The following is a 17448-nucleotide window of genomic DNA, read 5'->3' as shown; positions in this document are numbered from 1 at the left end:
TGGCAAAGATCCATCGTAAATGTAAAATATGATGTTCTCTCCCAGAGGCGTACATATCCTTAATTAGGTCTATACTAGTTGGGACCCATGTGATTTAGGGGCTTTGTTAAGCAAAATTGAAGGAAAAGGATACTTATAACATTCCCAATAGGTTAGTCAGTCTAAGCCCACCCCAACCATAATTTTATTGACGTTTAATTTTACCAACTTCCTAATGGGATTTAAATTAATGCAAACAAATTTTAAAACTAATAAATTTGTATTATTTTTCTTAATTTGTATTTTTATTATTGTTAGATAATTTTGTGTTAACTTTTAAATGTAAAATATTCACATCTCAGAGCTCTCTGTTTCTCCAGAAATGCTAGAGATTTGATTGTCCTGCCATGTTTTTTGATTGGTATCTGCTTCAGCATTCTTTTATTCCTTTGATGTTCTAAAGTATGTCATTGTTTCTGGTTCACATGGCCGTGACAGGTAGTGTTGCTTAGTTAAATCTTACAATTCTTTTTTGTTTAAGAGAAGATAAAAACTTCTCACTCATTAAGATGGTAGAAAACTACTCTTCTGAAGTTTCTCTCTTTCTTATTGTTACATATATTATGACATTATCATTCCGCAAATCCAGTATTTGAAATTGAGAGCACTTCAGAGGCAATCTTATACCCATTATTTCTATGAAGCAACTGTTGGAGCTGGTCTCCCAATCATCAGCACATTACAAGGACTCCTTGAAACTGGTGACAAGATTTTGCGCATTGAAGGCATCTTCAGGTTAGCTGCCCTGCAACCTATTTTATGTCTGAATATCAGTTCAGTTTCAACAAAGAACACAAAAGACTTGCAGTTCTAGTCTTCAACTATGCAACCTAGACATTACAATGCCATGGTTGGCTGGACAAGGTGTTAGATATGAAATTTGGACTAAAAATTCATCTTGTATGACCCCAATCTGTTGCTCCAAGTGTATAGTTTTTTTATCTGATTTATGTTTTGTGGTATTATTCTCTTGCAGTGGGACTTTGAGTTATATTTTCAGCAACTTTATAGGAACACGAGCTTTTAGCGAGGTGGTGGGAGAAGCAAAAGAAGCTGGTTATACTGAGCCAGATCCAAGAGATGATTTATCTGGGACTGATGTTGCAAGAAAGGTGGTTGTCTGTATTTACTAAAAAAGGGTTTTCTTGCTCTGCCTTCGTTTCATCATCTGCCTCTTCAGTTAGTGCAACTTAAGTTGGAGGAAAAGTATTCATTAAAAAATAAATAAACTTAAGTTGGAGGAAAATGGGAAAAGATGTGTTCCCCCAAACAACACATGTTACTAGGAACATAGAATAAGAGTACGCCATGTCCTGGCTAATCTAGGCCATCCATTGAGTAGGGGAATCTCTGTATTAGACATGTTTTACAGGAAATTATGTGCGGCCCAGAAAGCATGTAGCTTATGGAAGATTCCCAATTTGTTTGGAGTTCTTACGACATCTATTCTCATTGCAGGTCATAATCCTTGCTAGAGAATGTGGTCTAAAGCTCGAGCTTGATAATATCCCTGTCCAAAGTCTTGTGCCTGAACCATTAAGAGTAAGAATGAAATAACCGAGCAATAGTGAACCTTGGAGCTCATTAGCTTATCAATGATGCTATGTTCTCTTACTATATTGCTGCAGGCTAGTGCTACAGCTGAAGAATTCATGCAGCAGCTTCCTCAATTCGACCAAGACATGGCAAAGAATCGACAGGATGCCGAGGCTGCAGGCGAAGTGAGTATCTGCTAGCATCTCTTATATGTTATTATAGTGAAGCCATCAAAGGATCCTATGTCCATTAGAGTAATCAATACTTTTCTCTGGTGATGATCTCCTAATCTAATTGCAGTAGTTTTCTTGGTGGGTTAGCTAGGATTAAAGGAGTGTAGCTCCTGGCACGCTTTGTCAAACAACATTATGAACTTTGTGCTTTATATATTGCTTCCATTGAAGTGTTTGTGTGTTGTACACGTGGGGTTTTTTCTTGCATCTGATGATTTTTTTTTATATTTAAGGTGCTGAGATATGTTGGCGTGGTGGATGCGGTTAATAAAACTGGGCTTGTAGAGTTAAGGAGATACAAAAATGATCACCCATTTGCACAGCTTTCCGGATCTGATAACATCATTGCTTTCACAACATCAAGATACAAGCAACAGCCACTGATTGTCCGTGGGCCGGGGGCTGGAGCCCAAGTTACAGCTGGTGGAGTATTTAATGATGTATTACGACTTGCCTCTTATCTTGGTGCTCCTTCATAGATTTATTTTTTGTATGCCATTTGAGCCATCATCCTAGTGTATGATTTGATTTGTTCAACGCACCCCATCCTGTGACTTCACGCTGTGCTAAAAAACGATCCGTGATGTGTATGTAAAGTCGTGAAGTTGTTGTTGTGTGTTTTTTTTCTTACGACTCTGGTGTTAAGTACGGGGTAACTAAATGTGTGTATAATTTAGTTTGAAGTTTATTATTTAGTTATCAAAAATTAAATTAAAAAAAAATTAATATGGGTCTTGTATTTTTGTAATTGATAATCTATTCTGATCTATTTTATTTGAAACCCACTATTAATTTATGTTTTTTTAATTTGATTTAAGATATTAAATGAGATCTTATTAGTAAACAATAAATTACTTTATTTGGTATTTCTGTATTTACTATTTATCTAGTAAATCTATTTTGAGTTATTTATTTTTAAAAGTTAAATCAAGTTTTTAATTAATAAAGTATTTTCTTTTTGAAAAAAAAAAATCATTTAAAAACAAATGTGGGTTTATGGTAATCTTTTAACGGGTTCCACCATTTGTATTTAATAGACTATAGATAAACATGTGTTAAGCTAATAAATATTTGTCTATTGAGAATATTTAGGAGCAAAATTACCCACTTTTTGAATCCTATTTCTTGAATTAATAGGATGCCACGTGTTTGAATGGTGGTAGTGGGTTGTGAGCTTTAACAACAGCTTCTCAGAAAATGTCATGTGTCTATCTTTCTAGAAAAATGAGTATGCCACATGTCTAAATGGTGGATGGCTGCAGCCTGATAATGGGTTGTGGGTTTTAGCAGGAATTTCTCAGAAATTGTCTCATGTCTAGTTTTTCAAAAAATGAGAAGGCCATTTGTCTGAATGGTAGTAGTGGGTTGTGGGTTTTAACAACTTCTCAGAAAATGCTACATGTTTAGAATTCTAGAAAAATGAGATTGTCACGTGTCTAGAGACTGTAGCCTAAAAAGAGTATATATATATATATATATATATATATATAAGATGTGAAGTCGTGAAGTTAAAGCAAATGCCCATAGTCATACAAAAAGAATAAGGAAAATAAAAAACGGAGAAATAGAAGGAAATGCCCTACATTATAAAAGAAAGAAATAGGGGTGATTATGGGTTGAACCCAGACCAGATTTAAGCGATGTTTGGAACCGTAGGTGTTTTTTCAATAAACATTGCCACATAGGTGCCACTTCAACATTTAGGCCAATCATGTTGATTTGTACACATAAAGACTCGCAAAAGTTGGCATTGATTTATGTGCATGCCTACCATTGAGGGAAGCTTCATTTTAATGCTTCCCCTAATGGTTAGGCATTTATTCATTGTTATGTTGATGTGGTGTCTAATGGCGCTTAGTTAATAAACGGTTTCATTATTACTTTTCTCGGGTTTGCAAACAAATCAAATACAAACATTTAGTGAGTAAATGAAAGCTATACTAAACATATACTTAATGCCTCTATCATAAGGGATATAGCCCAAGCTATGGCCTATCGCTTTGAATATATTGTATTAAGGGATAATTACTTGTATATACCCACAAAACTACTTATATATGTCTCATTGGTTTCAAAACCTATTTATATAGGCCTTGTAAGATGGAATTAACATGATAAATGAAAAGTTAAAATAAATTAACAAGATAAACAAAAATTGAAAAATTACAATAAAATTGGAATAAAATAGTAATAGAATTAAAAATAAAAGTTCAGCCCATGTGCTGGCCTATAACTTTGATTATATTATATTAAGAGATAATTACTTATATATACCCATAAAACTACTTATATATGCCTTATAATTTCAAAACCTATATATATATATATATATATATATATATATATATATATATATATATATATATAAAAGATGGCCTTCTAATACAAAATAGGCCATCTGTTAAGAAAATGTTTATGGCTGTTTCATGTGTCCGTCAACTCGTCAACTTTTTTTTTTATAATTTCATTTTAATCTTCATCTTCTTCTCTGTTCCCCTTTAATTTACTTTTTGTGCCTCTCTCTCTCTCCCTTCCTCTTCTGTTCCCTACTGGTTTGACTGTTTGCAGGTGAAAAGAAAATGGGGAGATACAACATAATTAACTGGTGTTTGAAGAACAGAGGAGAGAGAGAGAGAGAGAGAGAAAGGAAGAGAAATGTCCATTATATATAGTTTGCAATGGTGGAAAAGAGGGGAAGGGAAAAAGAAGAAAGAGAGGAAGTAAGAAAAGAAGAGAAATGAAAGAATGTCATGTTTTGAAAATTTAATGAACAGTTAAGAGACATTTTGGTCCTTTTAAGTTCTATCTATTAGACTGAATGTTTGAAAGATCAAAAAGGTACAAGTAGGTTTTGAACAATTATCCCTTATTATATGAGATAATATAATATTTGTCATATATTGTCATATTATAATAGATATAAAATAATACAAAGAACACACATATTTTGGGCCGGGCTTGAAAACAACCTTGGCCTGAGTCCGGAAATTTGCAGGCCAGGCTAGAAATGATCACCCTAGTGCAAAGCAAAATATGCAGACCTATGCACTTTAATGATTAAAACCTTTTTACTGATAGGAACTCCCCATAGTCTTGTACATATTTTACTTGTCCCATTAAGGCGTCAAAAACAAAAGACTACTTGTCACTGTACATATTTCATACTCCGAATGAGGACTTCACTCTTCAGCAAAGATAACCAAAAAAGAGTTCTGATTAAGTGAGATTTGTCACCAAAAGAAAGCGAGGAAGAATCCCATTTTACTTCTCAAACAATTTATTTGCTACTCCAAGGGAATCCAGTTGTGCTTCAATGGCGCAGAGATCATCCACCAGGAAGCCCTTTGATCCGTCCATCAGATTACTGAGTTGTATGAATTTGGCCCAGCCCCAAGACATGCTCCCTTCACCAAACCATTGATTACCTACAATTAGAAACTTTCAACTTTTCAATTTCACACATGTTGCACAGATGAGAACATAATCAAATCTTTAATATGATTGCAAGCTACAATTTTTAGGAATGAATACCACATATGGGTAAGAATTGCTCTAGCTCCCCCTTGGTTGCATATAAATGGCTGTGAACATTTTTCAAAAGCTGAGTGCTAATTTAGGAAAATGGCAACACTGCATTTCTCAACCACTCTGAGTTGTTTTCCAAAGAAATCAATCAGTTTTCCTCCATTTTACATGCATCCAAACACAAACCTAGGATCTTATTGAAAACCCAGATTCAGTTTCAGGCTAGGTGCTAGGTAAATGAAGCTGGAAGTAGTTTCCATTGCCTTTGATCCTGTTAATATGTCTTAAAGAGCCACCATTTCAAGAGCTACTAATTAATGAGGTAGATATGTATACCAACAAAGCCTATATCACCAAATTACCTTTACATTCCATGTGTTTGCCATGGATTTGGTCCTTTACTCGCATGGTGAACTCAACATACACTTTTCTTCCTGGAAGAAGGGTTGACAAATCGGCCAATACCAAATACAAAGAAAGATAGTTTCCTTTTCCCTCTTTTGAACCTTTTGGATAGAATGTCATTTTCCTGAAATCACAACCCCAGAAGAAGATTGATGGAATAATACCAATTTTAAGTGCTATAGTTAACTGCAAAACTAGGAAAACATAAAACCCATTTACCATTTATGACCACCCATAGTAAACACTTCTGAGTTACAAATTTCCTCAACTAACTCAGGAAACTTCTCTATCCTCCAAACATGGTTAAAAGCCAGTGGGCCCATCATTGAAAAACACTCCCCTTTTCCTGCATTGCTCTCCCTACTGACATAGATTTCAGCTCCAAAATAGCAAGTGTCATCAATTAGGTATCCATTAGCAGGGTCATTGAAAACATCAAGACAGATAAATCGAGCAAAACCCCACTCAGTCATCATTGAATGAAATCGGTTTGCCATCCCATTACCATCTACAAACAGTTAATGCTGACTGTGAGCATAAAATAGCAAAGTATATGAAATATTAACAAGAGAAATGCAGAAAATTTGGGAATTCAAGGATAAAGGAATCACAAGAATCCATTGAAAACATAAAACATAACTTCTGCATTTTTTTTCATTCACCATCATCCAAGATCCTAAATAAAAATAAAATGCCATAGAAGCTATCACTCCATGTATGTCAGGATGAACCTCCAATATAAAGTTGTTCCCAGGGGTGTCAATGGACCGGTTTTGGATTGAACCCCATCCAAACCAAAATCAATTTGGATGGATTGGACGGACTAATAAGACATATTGGATTGGACCAGTCCAGATTTAATGGTCCAAAGTATTTATTGGATTGGATTGGTCCTGGTCCATCCGCAATGAATTTATATTGGATTGGGTTGGATTGAGCCAATATCTGGTCCATTGATAGAAGATAAGAATATAGGTGTCAATGGACCAGGTTTGGATTAGAATTAATCTAAATTAAAACAAATTTGAACAGAATGAACGGTCCATAAGTCAAGTATCTGTCCTGTAACTGGTCAAAGATAAACAACCTGAGTAAGACATTAACCTTCCAACCAGGAGGGAGAGAATTTGCCTCTGATATTGCCAAGTAGAGAGAGATGTGGTCGTTTCCATTTCTATTCTTGTTCCCATTTGGGTATAAAACCAGTTTCCTGCAACCATCACAATCCATTTGGATTTAATAAACCATAAGCTGAAATTTTTGTTGGAAAACTTTGGAGAATTAATAGTTGATACTCCAAACATTTTCGTCCTTTTGAAGCAAATTAAAGAAAGAAGAATAATGTTGGACAGGCCTGGGTTAAGAATCTGATGATAAATTTTGAAGGGTCTCTAGTTAACTAGGACCTAGGTCCAATGCAGTTGAAATTCTTCAACTCAGTTCCTGAATTTACAGCCTTAAAAACAATCAAAGAAGAACTTAGTCCTCTTTTTAAAAGACCCAATAAAAAGCAATTCTTTGTACGCCTGCTTTTTACCTAGTGTCTTTTCTGTCCATTTTCTATCCCTTGATGTTGAATGGCTTCATTGTTTTGAATTGCATGTTGTAGCACTAGTTCATTCTCTATGATGAATCCATTAACAATGTCTAACAAAACATGGAGTAACAGAAATAATGAATCATTCTCATCACGCTTGTGGCTTAACTGCTAAACTAAAATTTTAATGTGGTATCTGTAGATGTTCAAGACTGCTATCAGTCTTGATCACTAAGAAACTTCAGGTTCGAAGAGAAGAGAAAGTGAAGAAGAAGGAGAAAGAGTGGTGAGAGAGCAGTAGAACACAGTTTTGAGGAGAAGAACAGAATCTCAATATTCTGCCGCCGCCACTTTAATTTAATATTTATATGTTATGCTAGTTACATGAAAGGACACATCTGCCCTTGGTGTTTACATCATAACACATAACAATATAAAACTGAAAAGTAAATAACAACTAGATACATTCTACCCTAGTAGGACCACAGCTGTGGGGCCCACATCAATGTTCTCTACACTCCCCCTCAAGTTGGGAGTAGATGTTTATCATTCCCAACTTGGATAGATCTGCTTCTAGCTTCTTTCTTGATACGGCTTTAGTGAGGATGTCCGCTAGTTGCATACTAGATGTGATGCAAGGGAGACATACTTCTTGAGATGAGACCCTCTCTCGTACAAAATGCCGGTCAACTTCAATGTGTTTGGTTTTGTAATGCTGCACTCGATTATGTGCTATATTAATGGCTGCTTGATTATCACAATACAGCATCAAGGGCTTCTCATACTCAATGCCCAACTCCTCAAGTAGAGATCTTAGCCATAGGATTTCAGCTACTCCGTTGGCCATGGACCTGTATTCTGCTTCAGCACTTGATCGGGAGACAACACTTTGTTTCTTACTTCTCCAGGAAACAAGGTTTCCTCCCACAATGGCACAATATCCTGAGGTAGACCTTCTGTCATCAACACTCCCAGCCCAATCAGCATCTGTATAGACCTCCACCTTCATGTGGTTGTTGTTCTTGAACAGTATACCCCTACCCGGGCATCTCTTCAAGTAGGCTAAGATTCTTTCTGGTGCAAGAAGATGTGTGGTTCTAGGAGAATGCATGTATTGGCTGACAACACTAACAGCATAAGTAATATCTAGCCGAGTGAGACGGAGATAATAGGAACTTTCCTACCAATTGCTGGAACATAACTTTGTCTTCAAGAAGCTCCCTACTCTCGGCACTAATCCTGTGGTTCTGTTCAATTAGTGTATCTGCAGGCTTGACACCTAACTTTCCAGTTTCTGCCAACAAGTCTAGGACATATTTCCTCTGAGAGATAAAGATCCCATGTTTGGATCTAGCAACCTCAATACCCAAAAAATACCGGAGTACACCAAGGCCTTTCACCTCAAATTCTTGATGAAGGAGCTGTTTAAGGGACTCAATCTCATGGCTATCATTCCCTGTGACCACAATATCATCAACATATACCATCAGTAGTGTCAAGGAGGGCTCCACCCTCTTGATGAATAGGGTATGATCTGACTGGGCTTGTACATAACCAAACTTCACAAGGGCTAGTCTGAATCTATCGAACCAAGCCTTAGGTGACTGTTTCAAACCATACAAAGCCTTGTTGAGACAGCAGACCTTCTTACCTATCTCTGCATCATAGAATCCAGGAGGCAAACGCATGTAAACTTCTTCCTGCAGATCGCCATTCAGAAATGCATTTTTCACGTCCATTTGGTATAAAGGCCAAGTGTGACTTGCTGCAAGGGATAATAGGACTCGAATAGTGGTCATCTTGGCTACCGGTGCAAAGGTCTCCAAGTAATCTATGCCATAAGTATGTGTAAACCCTCTTGCAACTAACCGAGCTTTATACCTCTCAATAGATCCATCTGCATTATGCTTCACCGTAAATACCCATCTGCATCCAACTGGTTTCTTTCCTTTGGGCAGATCAACTACCTCCCAGGTGTTGTTTTTCAACAGGGCATCCATCTCAACTTGCATTGCATCTTTCCATTCCAGGACGGATAGGGCTTCTTGCACTGTTCTTGGAATAGGGACATTGGAAATGGAGCTAAGGTAGGACCTGTAGGTAGGAGATAGGCAATCATAGGATAAAAAATGGGGAATACAGTGGGTCGTAGATGTGGTACAATGTCGTTTCCCTTTACGGACTGCAATCAGAAGGTCAAGATCATTTGTAGGAGGTGCAATGGCTGGGACTGTAGTACCTGGACCTGGAGCTGGAGGTGAGATTGGAGCTGGCCAGGACTGCTGATGATCAGAATCAACCTGCCAGCACCGCCTGTGATAGACCCTCAACTCCTGATCCCTCTGACCACACTCACCATTGCAGCTCTCCCTCAACTCCTGATCTCTCCACACTCACCATTGCAGCTCTCCCTCAACTCCTGATCTCTCTGACTACCCTCAACATTGCAACTCTCATCATCCAATGGAATAGGTAAAGGAACTGCCCCACTCTCACTGCTCTCCCCCTAAAGACAAGGACTCAAACCCCCACTCTCACTGCTCTCCCCCTGAGGGGAAACCCGAGGATAATAGGGTGTCCCCTCAAAGAAAGTGACATCCATGGAGACAAACCTCCTCCCTGAGATAGGATCATAGCAACAATAACCCTTTTGAGTTTGTGCATAACCAAGGAAGATGCATTTGGAGGCTTTGGGTTCGAACTTGGAGTGATGGGGTCCGAGAAGCTGAACAAAGCTTGTACAACCGAATGTCTTAAGGGGAATAGAAAACAAGTCCTCACGAGGGTGTAGAAGGGAAAAAAGAGATCTCAAATCAAGGACCCTAGAAGGAACCCGATTAATAAGGTGTACCGCCGTGAGGATAGCATCACCCCAGAAACGGATAGGAACATTGGAAGTAAACATGAGACTTCTAGCCACTTCCAAAATGTGCCTAATCTTCCATTCGGCAACTCCGTTCTGCCGAGGTGTATGAGGGCAAGAGCTCTGGTGGATAACCCCATGATAAAGAAGATAAGATGTCAATGATTTAGCAAAGTATTCCTTTGCGTTATCGGATCTAAGAACTTTGATCTTGGCATCAAACTGGGTTAGGATCATTTGGTGAAAATTTTGGGTCAGGGAAGGTACCTCATCTCATGAACGCATGAGATAAACCCAAGAAAAACGGGTATGATGATCAACAAATAACAAGAAATATCTGTATCCACCCATGGAAGGGATATGATAAGGCCCCCAAACGTCAATATGCACAATATCAAAAGAATTATCACTCCTTTTATTACTCAATAAACAAGGCTTTCTACAATGCTTAGCAAACTCACAACTTTCACACTGTAACTGAGACAACTCAATAGACTCAAATAAAGCAGGAAACAAACTCTGTAAAGACCGAAAAGACAAATGACCCAATCGGTTATGCCACAGCATAACCAGACTCACACTCTGAGAAACAAAAGACATCTTCTCAACCGACTCTCCCTGATGGAACCTCTCTCCGAGCAGATAGATCCCATTCGTCTCACGGCCAGTCCCAATCACCTTCTTCGTCTCCAAGTCCTGGAAAACACATCGGTCAGGAAAGAAGGTTACTGAGCAGTTCATATGCTTGGTAATACTACTGACTGAAAGAAGGTTAGTATCAAGCTTAGGAACATGCAAGACAGTTGACAGGGAGATAGTATCTGATAACTTGATGTCACCCTTTCCAGAAATAGGAACCAGGGAGCCATCAGCAATAGATACTTTATCCCTATCAGAAGACAAATGGTAAGTAGTAAACAGTGAAGGCAAGCTAGTCATGTGATCAGATGCACCTGAGTCTATTACCCAACAAGGTTCAGTAGTACCTGGAGCTGAGGCATGATAGGCTGAAGCTCGAGTACCTGAATGTGCAAAGGCAGATGTGGCAGGTGCTGATGAAGACTGCGGTGGTTGAGCTGAATTTCCAACTTCCTTTTCTAACTGTATTAGGGCTGCCCGAACTGCTACTAAGGTCTCTAAAGATGTTCCTTTTGTGCCAGATGAGGATGCTAAATCAGTGTTCACGGCTACATGAGCAGTGCCCTTCTTGCTTCTCAACTTCGCAGGAACCGAGTGAGGGTGCAGTTTCCAGCATGTCTCTTTTGTATGTTTGGGCTTCTTACAATGTTCACATAGCACATCCTTCTTGTCTTCATTCCTCCTGTCCTTCTCTGAATCACCCCCTGATTTGGGTGTGACCGCTACAAAGGCTGGTGTGGGGGGCTGAGGTTGCATCATAACCTTCCTTCTGGTCTCTTCACTATGTACAAATGAGTAAGCCTGAGAGAGAGTCACACTGTCTCTAGTCAAAATCTGTTGCCGTACAATATCATACTCTGAATTTAGGCCCGCCAGAAACTCAAATACCCGGTTTGTCTCAACCTGCTTTCTATATATCTGTGCATCTTTGGGACTCTCCCACTCAAGAGTCTCTAAGTGATCAATCTCACGCCACAGGGACTGCAAGGTAGAGAAATATACTGAAACCAGTCTCTCTCCTTGTTTAAGATTCTTCACTTCACATTTCAATTCATATGCTCTGGCAACATTAAGGGGTTGGGAATAAGTTTCTTTCATAACATTCCATATCTCCTTAGTTGTCTTTGCTCACAAATAATTCCGGCTAATATGAGGCTACATAGAATTACACAGCCATGTCATAACCAAGTAGTTTTCTTGAATCCACTTGGTATATGTCGGGCCTCCCCTAGGAGGTTCCTTCATATCTCCCAAGAGGTACCCTAATTTACCTCTTCCACCAATAGCCATCATGGCTGATTGGGCCCATTCCAAATAGTTTGATCCATCAAACTTTACAGTCGTAATCTAACCACCCATCTTAGAAACATTACCATAACTGATGTTCCCAAGGCTGCCTTCTCCCTGATTTTTAAATTCCATTTCTATCAAGTCTCAAAACAGCACTTGGACTATCAATCACAATCAAAAAACAGTATGGGCCTGATCTGTATTCACAGTGTATGTGCACAAAACTGGGATAATTCTGATCTGAAACCAACTAGCCAACACAACAGTAGCTGTCTGTAGAGCTCTAACCCCTTAGGACTCTGAAAAACAGCTTAAAAGAGGTCTAATATGCTTGGGAGAGTTAGGGTTTTAATCAGTCCTTAAAGTGAACAATTCAATTGCACAATCCACTAAGTACTGTATATATATACTTGCAGTAGGGTTAATAAGAAACCCTAGAATTTGTATATATAAATCTCAAGGTTCAATCAAACACTAGGGCATGTCGCAAGATTACTTTCAAACCCTAGTGAAGAGAGAAACATAGTTGAGAAAGTTCGGCCTAGGGTTTGCTGTAAAACCCTAGTGAATCGCAGAGAGAAAACCCTAGGATAGTTCGGCCTTCCCCTCCAGATAGGTCCAACCTATCTTCTCTGATCTAACTTCTCTTAGAAAATAAATAACTTACAAGGAAAAAGTGTTCGCTGCCTTCTAGGGTTACCCGAACCCTAGTCTTTTCTGATCCTTCCTGACCACCAACACTTTGCAACCCTAACAAGTTTCCAACAACTGCTAGCACTTCTGGCGATCTCCAAGAATCAGTCTGCGAACTCCTCCTTTTCAGCTCCCAGTCCTAGGAGATTCTCATGTGGTCGACTGGTATTAGACTCACATGAGAAACCCTAACTTAGCTCTGATACCATGTAGATGTTCAAGACTGCTATCAGTCTTGATCACTAAGAAACTTCAAGTTCGAAGAGAAGAGAAAGTGAAGAATAAGGAGAAAGAGTGGTGAGAGAGCAGTAGAACACAGTTTTGAGGAGAATAACAGAATCTCAATATTCTGCCGCCGCCACTTTAATTTAATATTTATATGTTATGCTAGTTACATGAAAGGACACATCTGCCCTTGGTGTTTACATCATAACACAACAATATAAAACTGAAAAGTAAATAACAACTAGAATAACATAATCATAAATCAACCACAGCTGTGACTAGATACATTCCACCCTACGAACAAAGTGGGACCACAGCTGTGGGGCCCACATCAATGTTCTCTACAGTATCCAAACAGAACCCTAGACAAACCCCTAAAATAAGTCTCCATCTCAAATGGTTTATAATATTATATGTACTAGAATAATTTAGACAGCTTCTGGCTTTGTAACATATATTATATTTATGCAAGTAGGGAGGCAAACAAAACAAGGCATGTATGAGCTCTCCACCTTAGTGGAAACAGATGGTCATCAGTCTAGTAGGCCTAGGCCCATCTTTTCTCAGTTGCCTAACACCCTGGCAATTTCAGTACCGGGGTGAACTCCCAGGGAGGCCATCAACAAACTCCGGAAGAAAAATGAACAAGAAAGAAAGAAAGAAAGAATGGTAAATTACAAAGACCCCCTATACAGCTATACTACAGGTTCAGTGACAGTTACCTCTGAATTTTCATTTGCAACAAAGACCCCCTCTATTATGGGTCAGTGACAATTACCCTCATGAACTTTCATCTGTGACAAAGACCTCCCCCCCTGAAATTTTACTCTGCGACGAATACCCCTTCATTAAAGTTCAGCCACTTAGCTTTGAAAAAAAAAAACCTCATTTAGTTTAAAGTTTTTCAAGTCCCCAAACTACTCTTTTAAATGAACTATGTATGATTTGATTAGTTTTCTAAATATAGTACTGAAGTCCTCTTGGTTGCTTTAATAGATCCTTGCATATTTTTGGTTGAATTCAATATACAACTAAAATGGAGGAAGGAGTAGATAATCTTTATATTTTAAGAATTTAAGATGAAGAGAGACATCCATGTGAGCAATGAAATAATAATTTAAAGAAACTTGTTTTTCTATGTCAATGAAATGATTCTTGGTATTTTAGCTGATTTGGTTTGGAGAAAATGGAGGTATTTTGAGTCAATTATGGTTTAAGAGAAAAGGGCAAGAAAAAAAGGAAAGTTTAAGTGGGCATTTTGATAATTTAATGCATTCCATCATCTAACTTATTCGTTACAAAGTGAAAAGGTATTTTGAGTCAATTAGGGTTTAAGAGAAGGGCAAGAAAAAAAGGAAAGTTTAAGTGGGCATCTTGATAATTTAATGCATTCCATCATCTAACTTAACAGCCAAGGGGTATTTGTTGCAAAGTGAAAAGTTTAGGGGGTCTATATGTTCCAAATGAAAGTTCACAAGGTAATTGTCACTGACCCCGAGGGTTTTTTGTAATTTAGCTGAGAAGGAAATAAACTTTATAAGTATTTTCTCATGGATGGGACCGTTTTGGTCCTGTGCACAGTAAGATATGGTGTTCTTCTATGTGTGGACGGTCCCCATCCACAAAATAGCGTGGACAGGGATTGGTCACACCCCAATTTATCGTCTATAGTATTTTCTCGTGGATGGTTCAAACTATGGTGTGGACAGTTTGTGAGAAGGTTTCAGTGTAACGTACTTGTGTTACATTGGTCCAATTACTCTCATTTTATTTAATCTTTTAATAATTTTGAAATTTTAATTTTTTTAATTTTTAATTTTTTTAATTTTTAATTTTTTTAATTTTTAATTTTTTAATTTTTTAATTTTATCAATAAAATAATAAATTTTAATGTTAGATCTAGCACAAGTCAGACAATTCTCCTTCTCTACTCTTTTTCATTAATTAAATATTAATTTTTTTAATATTTTTAGCAATAAAATAATATTTAAAATAATATTTTTTATTTTTTAATAATTAAAATAATATTTTTAATTATTTAAAAAATACAGTTGTTGTCTACATATTTATTGATGCATTTTTTTCAATTTATTTACCATATAAAATGCAAAAAATAGACATTTATGATTGATTGTATAAGATCTCCCATAAAATGTATATGAGATACATGGAATCAAAAAGTGTGGTGTACTACACCTACAAAACGCCATCATGGGTGTGGCCGGAACAATGCACACAATTTATCTGCAGTTCAGAATAGTTGTTGAATGTAGTGTGGTGTGGATTGGTGCTGCCACATGGTGTGGTGTGGACCAGTCCACACCCACCAATTTCTGTAGTGTGGATGAGAAATTGGTGGGTGTGAACTAGTCCACACTACACCCTGTGGTAGCACCAATCCACACCACACCGGTGGTGTTCGGAATGGTGTAAGTCCCGTGTCCTGTCCACGAGATTTGGTCGCGTTCGGCTGGGTGTGGACAAGACACCCCAATATAGCGTGGACAGGTCCCGTCCACACCCCAATTTCTCATCTATGGAAAAATCTCGTGGTTAGGGACCATCCACACTTGATTTTTGATCCCCCTACTTCACACTTTCCCTAAAAAGCTACCCTATTGTCCGTTTCACATTTTAATATTTGTCAATAAAATATTAATTATTTTACTTAATTTTTTTTTAATTTTAATGCTTTATCAATAAAATTATATTTAAAATATTTAAAATATATTTTTTAAATTTTAATTATTTTACTATTGTTTTTATAAAAAAATTAAAATTTATTGGTTAATATTAATTCATTGATGCATTTATCAATATATTTATCATATACAATGCAAAAATTGGATATTTATGATTAACGGTGTAGATCAAGGTTTTTGAACCGTCATTGACCCGGACGGTTGGATTGCAAGCGGTTCCGTTTTACCCCAAACCTAGTTTTTGGCCAAAAACGGTTGAAAAGGTCAACAACCCATTGACCCGAGCATTCAAACCATCAACCCGTTCAACGATTTTTATCGTTTTTTATTTATAATTATTTTTTTATTTTTATGGCCTAGAACAGTTCCGTTTTCGGGTTGTTTTTAAAATGTTGGTGTAGATCATTCATAAACGTATATGAGATTCATGGAATGTCCACAATTCAGAACAGGTATGGTGTGGTGTAGTGTGGATTGGTTCCTTCCGCAATTTGTCGTATAGACAGGCCCACACCCACGGTGGCGTTTTGTACAATCCATATAATTTATCCACAGTTCAGAATAATTATTGAGTGTGGTATGGTGTGGACTGCTACCACAAGGTGTGGTGTGGATGAGTGCACACCCACACCCACCAATTTCTCATATACAGATTACAGACCACCCGTTCATCCATTTCGTAAAATCCACTAATTATCGGAGACTTGACCCCAAGGAAGTTGAATAAAATCATTTGAAGGCACTTCACCTTAACGAAACTTGTACCATAAATTGATCATCAACCTCGCATCATCACTTAGATGATAGTAACAAGAAGTTGACGCTACAATCTTAGACAGGATATATATAAATTAAAAGACAGATCTAGAGAGTCGAAGATGGGTCATGGGTGAGGTCCCCTTGAACAAAAAACAATACAATGTGCAGCACACACGCATCTGAACTATATATACTCGATCGGGCAGAAAAGAAAACAAGAGAAAGATAGAGAGATGGGAATAATGTTGATGATACCATTTATAACCTCCAGCCTCAAAATCTCCAGAAACATATTTCTCCATGGACTTTGCAAGTGAAGAAAATGACTTGATCTTAAGCGTGTAATGAGCTGGTATTTCTTTCCTGAATGATCTTAAGATTCCTGCAAAAAACAAATAAATAAATAAAGGGATTCAGTTCACCAGCTGATTCAAACTGTTTTGTTACTTCATCTCTACATGCTAGGCACTTAACAACGTACTTATATTCTTATTCATCCATAAATTTTGTATGCATCATGCAGGGGTGACGAGACGATGGAGAACAGTAAACTTACCCTCTTCGTCCTTCATTAATTTTAACCCAAACTTTTACAAGCAGGAAGCAGCAAATACTAGCTTTCTTTCACACAAGGCTTTGACGTCGCTGCCAACTCAACACAGCAGGCAGCCCAAGTTCTTTGTCGAAGTTGGATGTGAGTTGTGAATTCGAGAATCGAGAGCTTCTTGGAACATCCTTTTGAATCCTTCGGCTTTGGGCAGTGAACTCGATCGATCTTTTCAACTGTGTCAAATCGGATTTCAGAGCGGCTTCTTGTCATATCACACCTACGCCTTGCGGCCTTGGGACCCAATATATGGCAGGTTTAGCGAGCGAACGAGAGAGAGAGATTGTGTAGGAAGGAGATTGATACGATAGAGTCAGTTATAAATAACCCCTTTAATATAGTCAGTGATAAAAGACCCCTGAACTTTTAGCGATTAGACAAAACCCCCTGAGCTG

General features: G+C 37.8%; 2 protein-coding genes across 2 annotated transcripts in view; one reads left to right on the top strand and one right to left on the bottom strand.

Moving 5' to 3' along the window:
- Positions 1-2438, top strand: part of LOC148869730 (bifunctional aspartokinase/homoserine dehydrogenase 1, chloroplastic-like) — a 32916-nt gene extending 30478 nt beyond the window's left edge. Inside the window, exons 14-18 of the mRNA XM_088971499.1 lie at positions 629-774; positions 1016-1151; positions 1498-1581; positions 1668-1760; positions 2042-2438. Coding sequence (XP_088827625.1) covers positions 629-774; positions 1016-1151; positions 1498-1581; positions 1668-1760; positions 2042-2287 — 705 coding nt within the window. The 3' untranslated portion in view covers positions 2288-2438. The remainder of the gene's footprint in view (positions 1-628; positions 775-1015; positions 1152-1497; positions 1582-1667; positions 1761-2041) is intronic.
- A 2486-nt stretch (positions 2439-4924) lies between these two features.
- Positions 4925-17342, bottom strand: LOC148869729 (uncharacterized). The gene is made up of 6 exons (XM_088969930.1): positions 17003-17342; positions 16702-16828; positions 6778-6948; positions 5958-6257; positions 5696-5862; positions 4925-5233 (listed from the first exon to the last, which is right to left on the bottom strand). Exons 1-6 carry the CDS (start codon positions 17016-17018, stop codon positions 5070-5072), a joined length of 945 nt encoding a protein of 314 aa, XP_088826056.1. The 5' UTR covers positions 17019-17342; the 3' UTR covers positions 4925-5069.
- Positions 17343-17448: the final 106 nt, after the last annotated feature.

The sequence above is a fragment of the Nelumbo lutea genome, chromosome 2, assembly GCF_056320005.1.
Source record: "Nelumbo lutea isolate HS-2025 chromosome 2, American lotus-T2T, whole genome shotgun sequence".
Taxonomy (NCBI): domain Eukaryota; kingdom Viridiplantae; phylum Streptophyta; class Magnoliopsida; order Proteales; family Nelumbonaceae; genus Nelumbo; species Nelumbo lutea.
The sequence above is the reverse complement of the archived record's forward strand: the minus strand, read 5'-3'. Positions and strand labels throughout refer to the sequence as shown.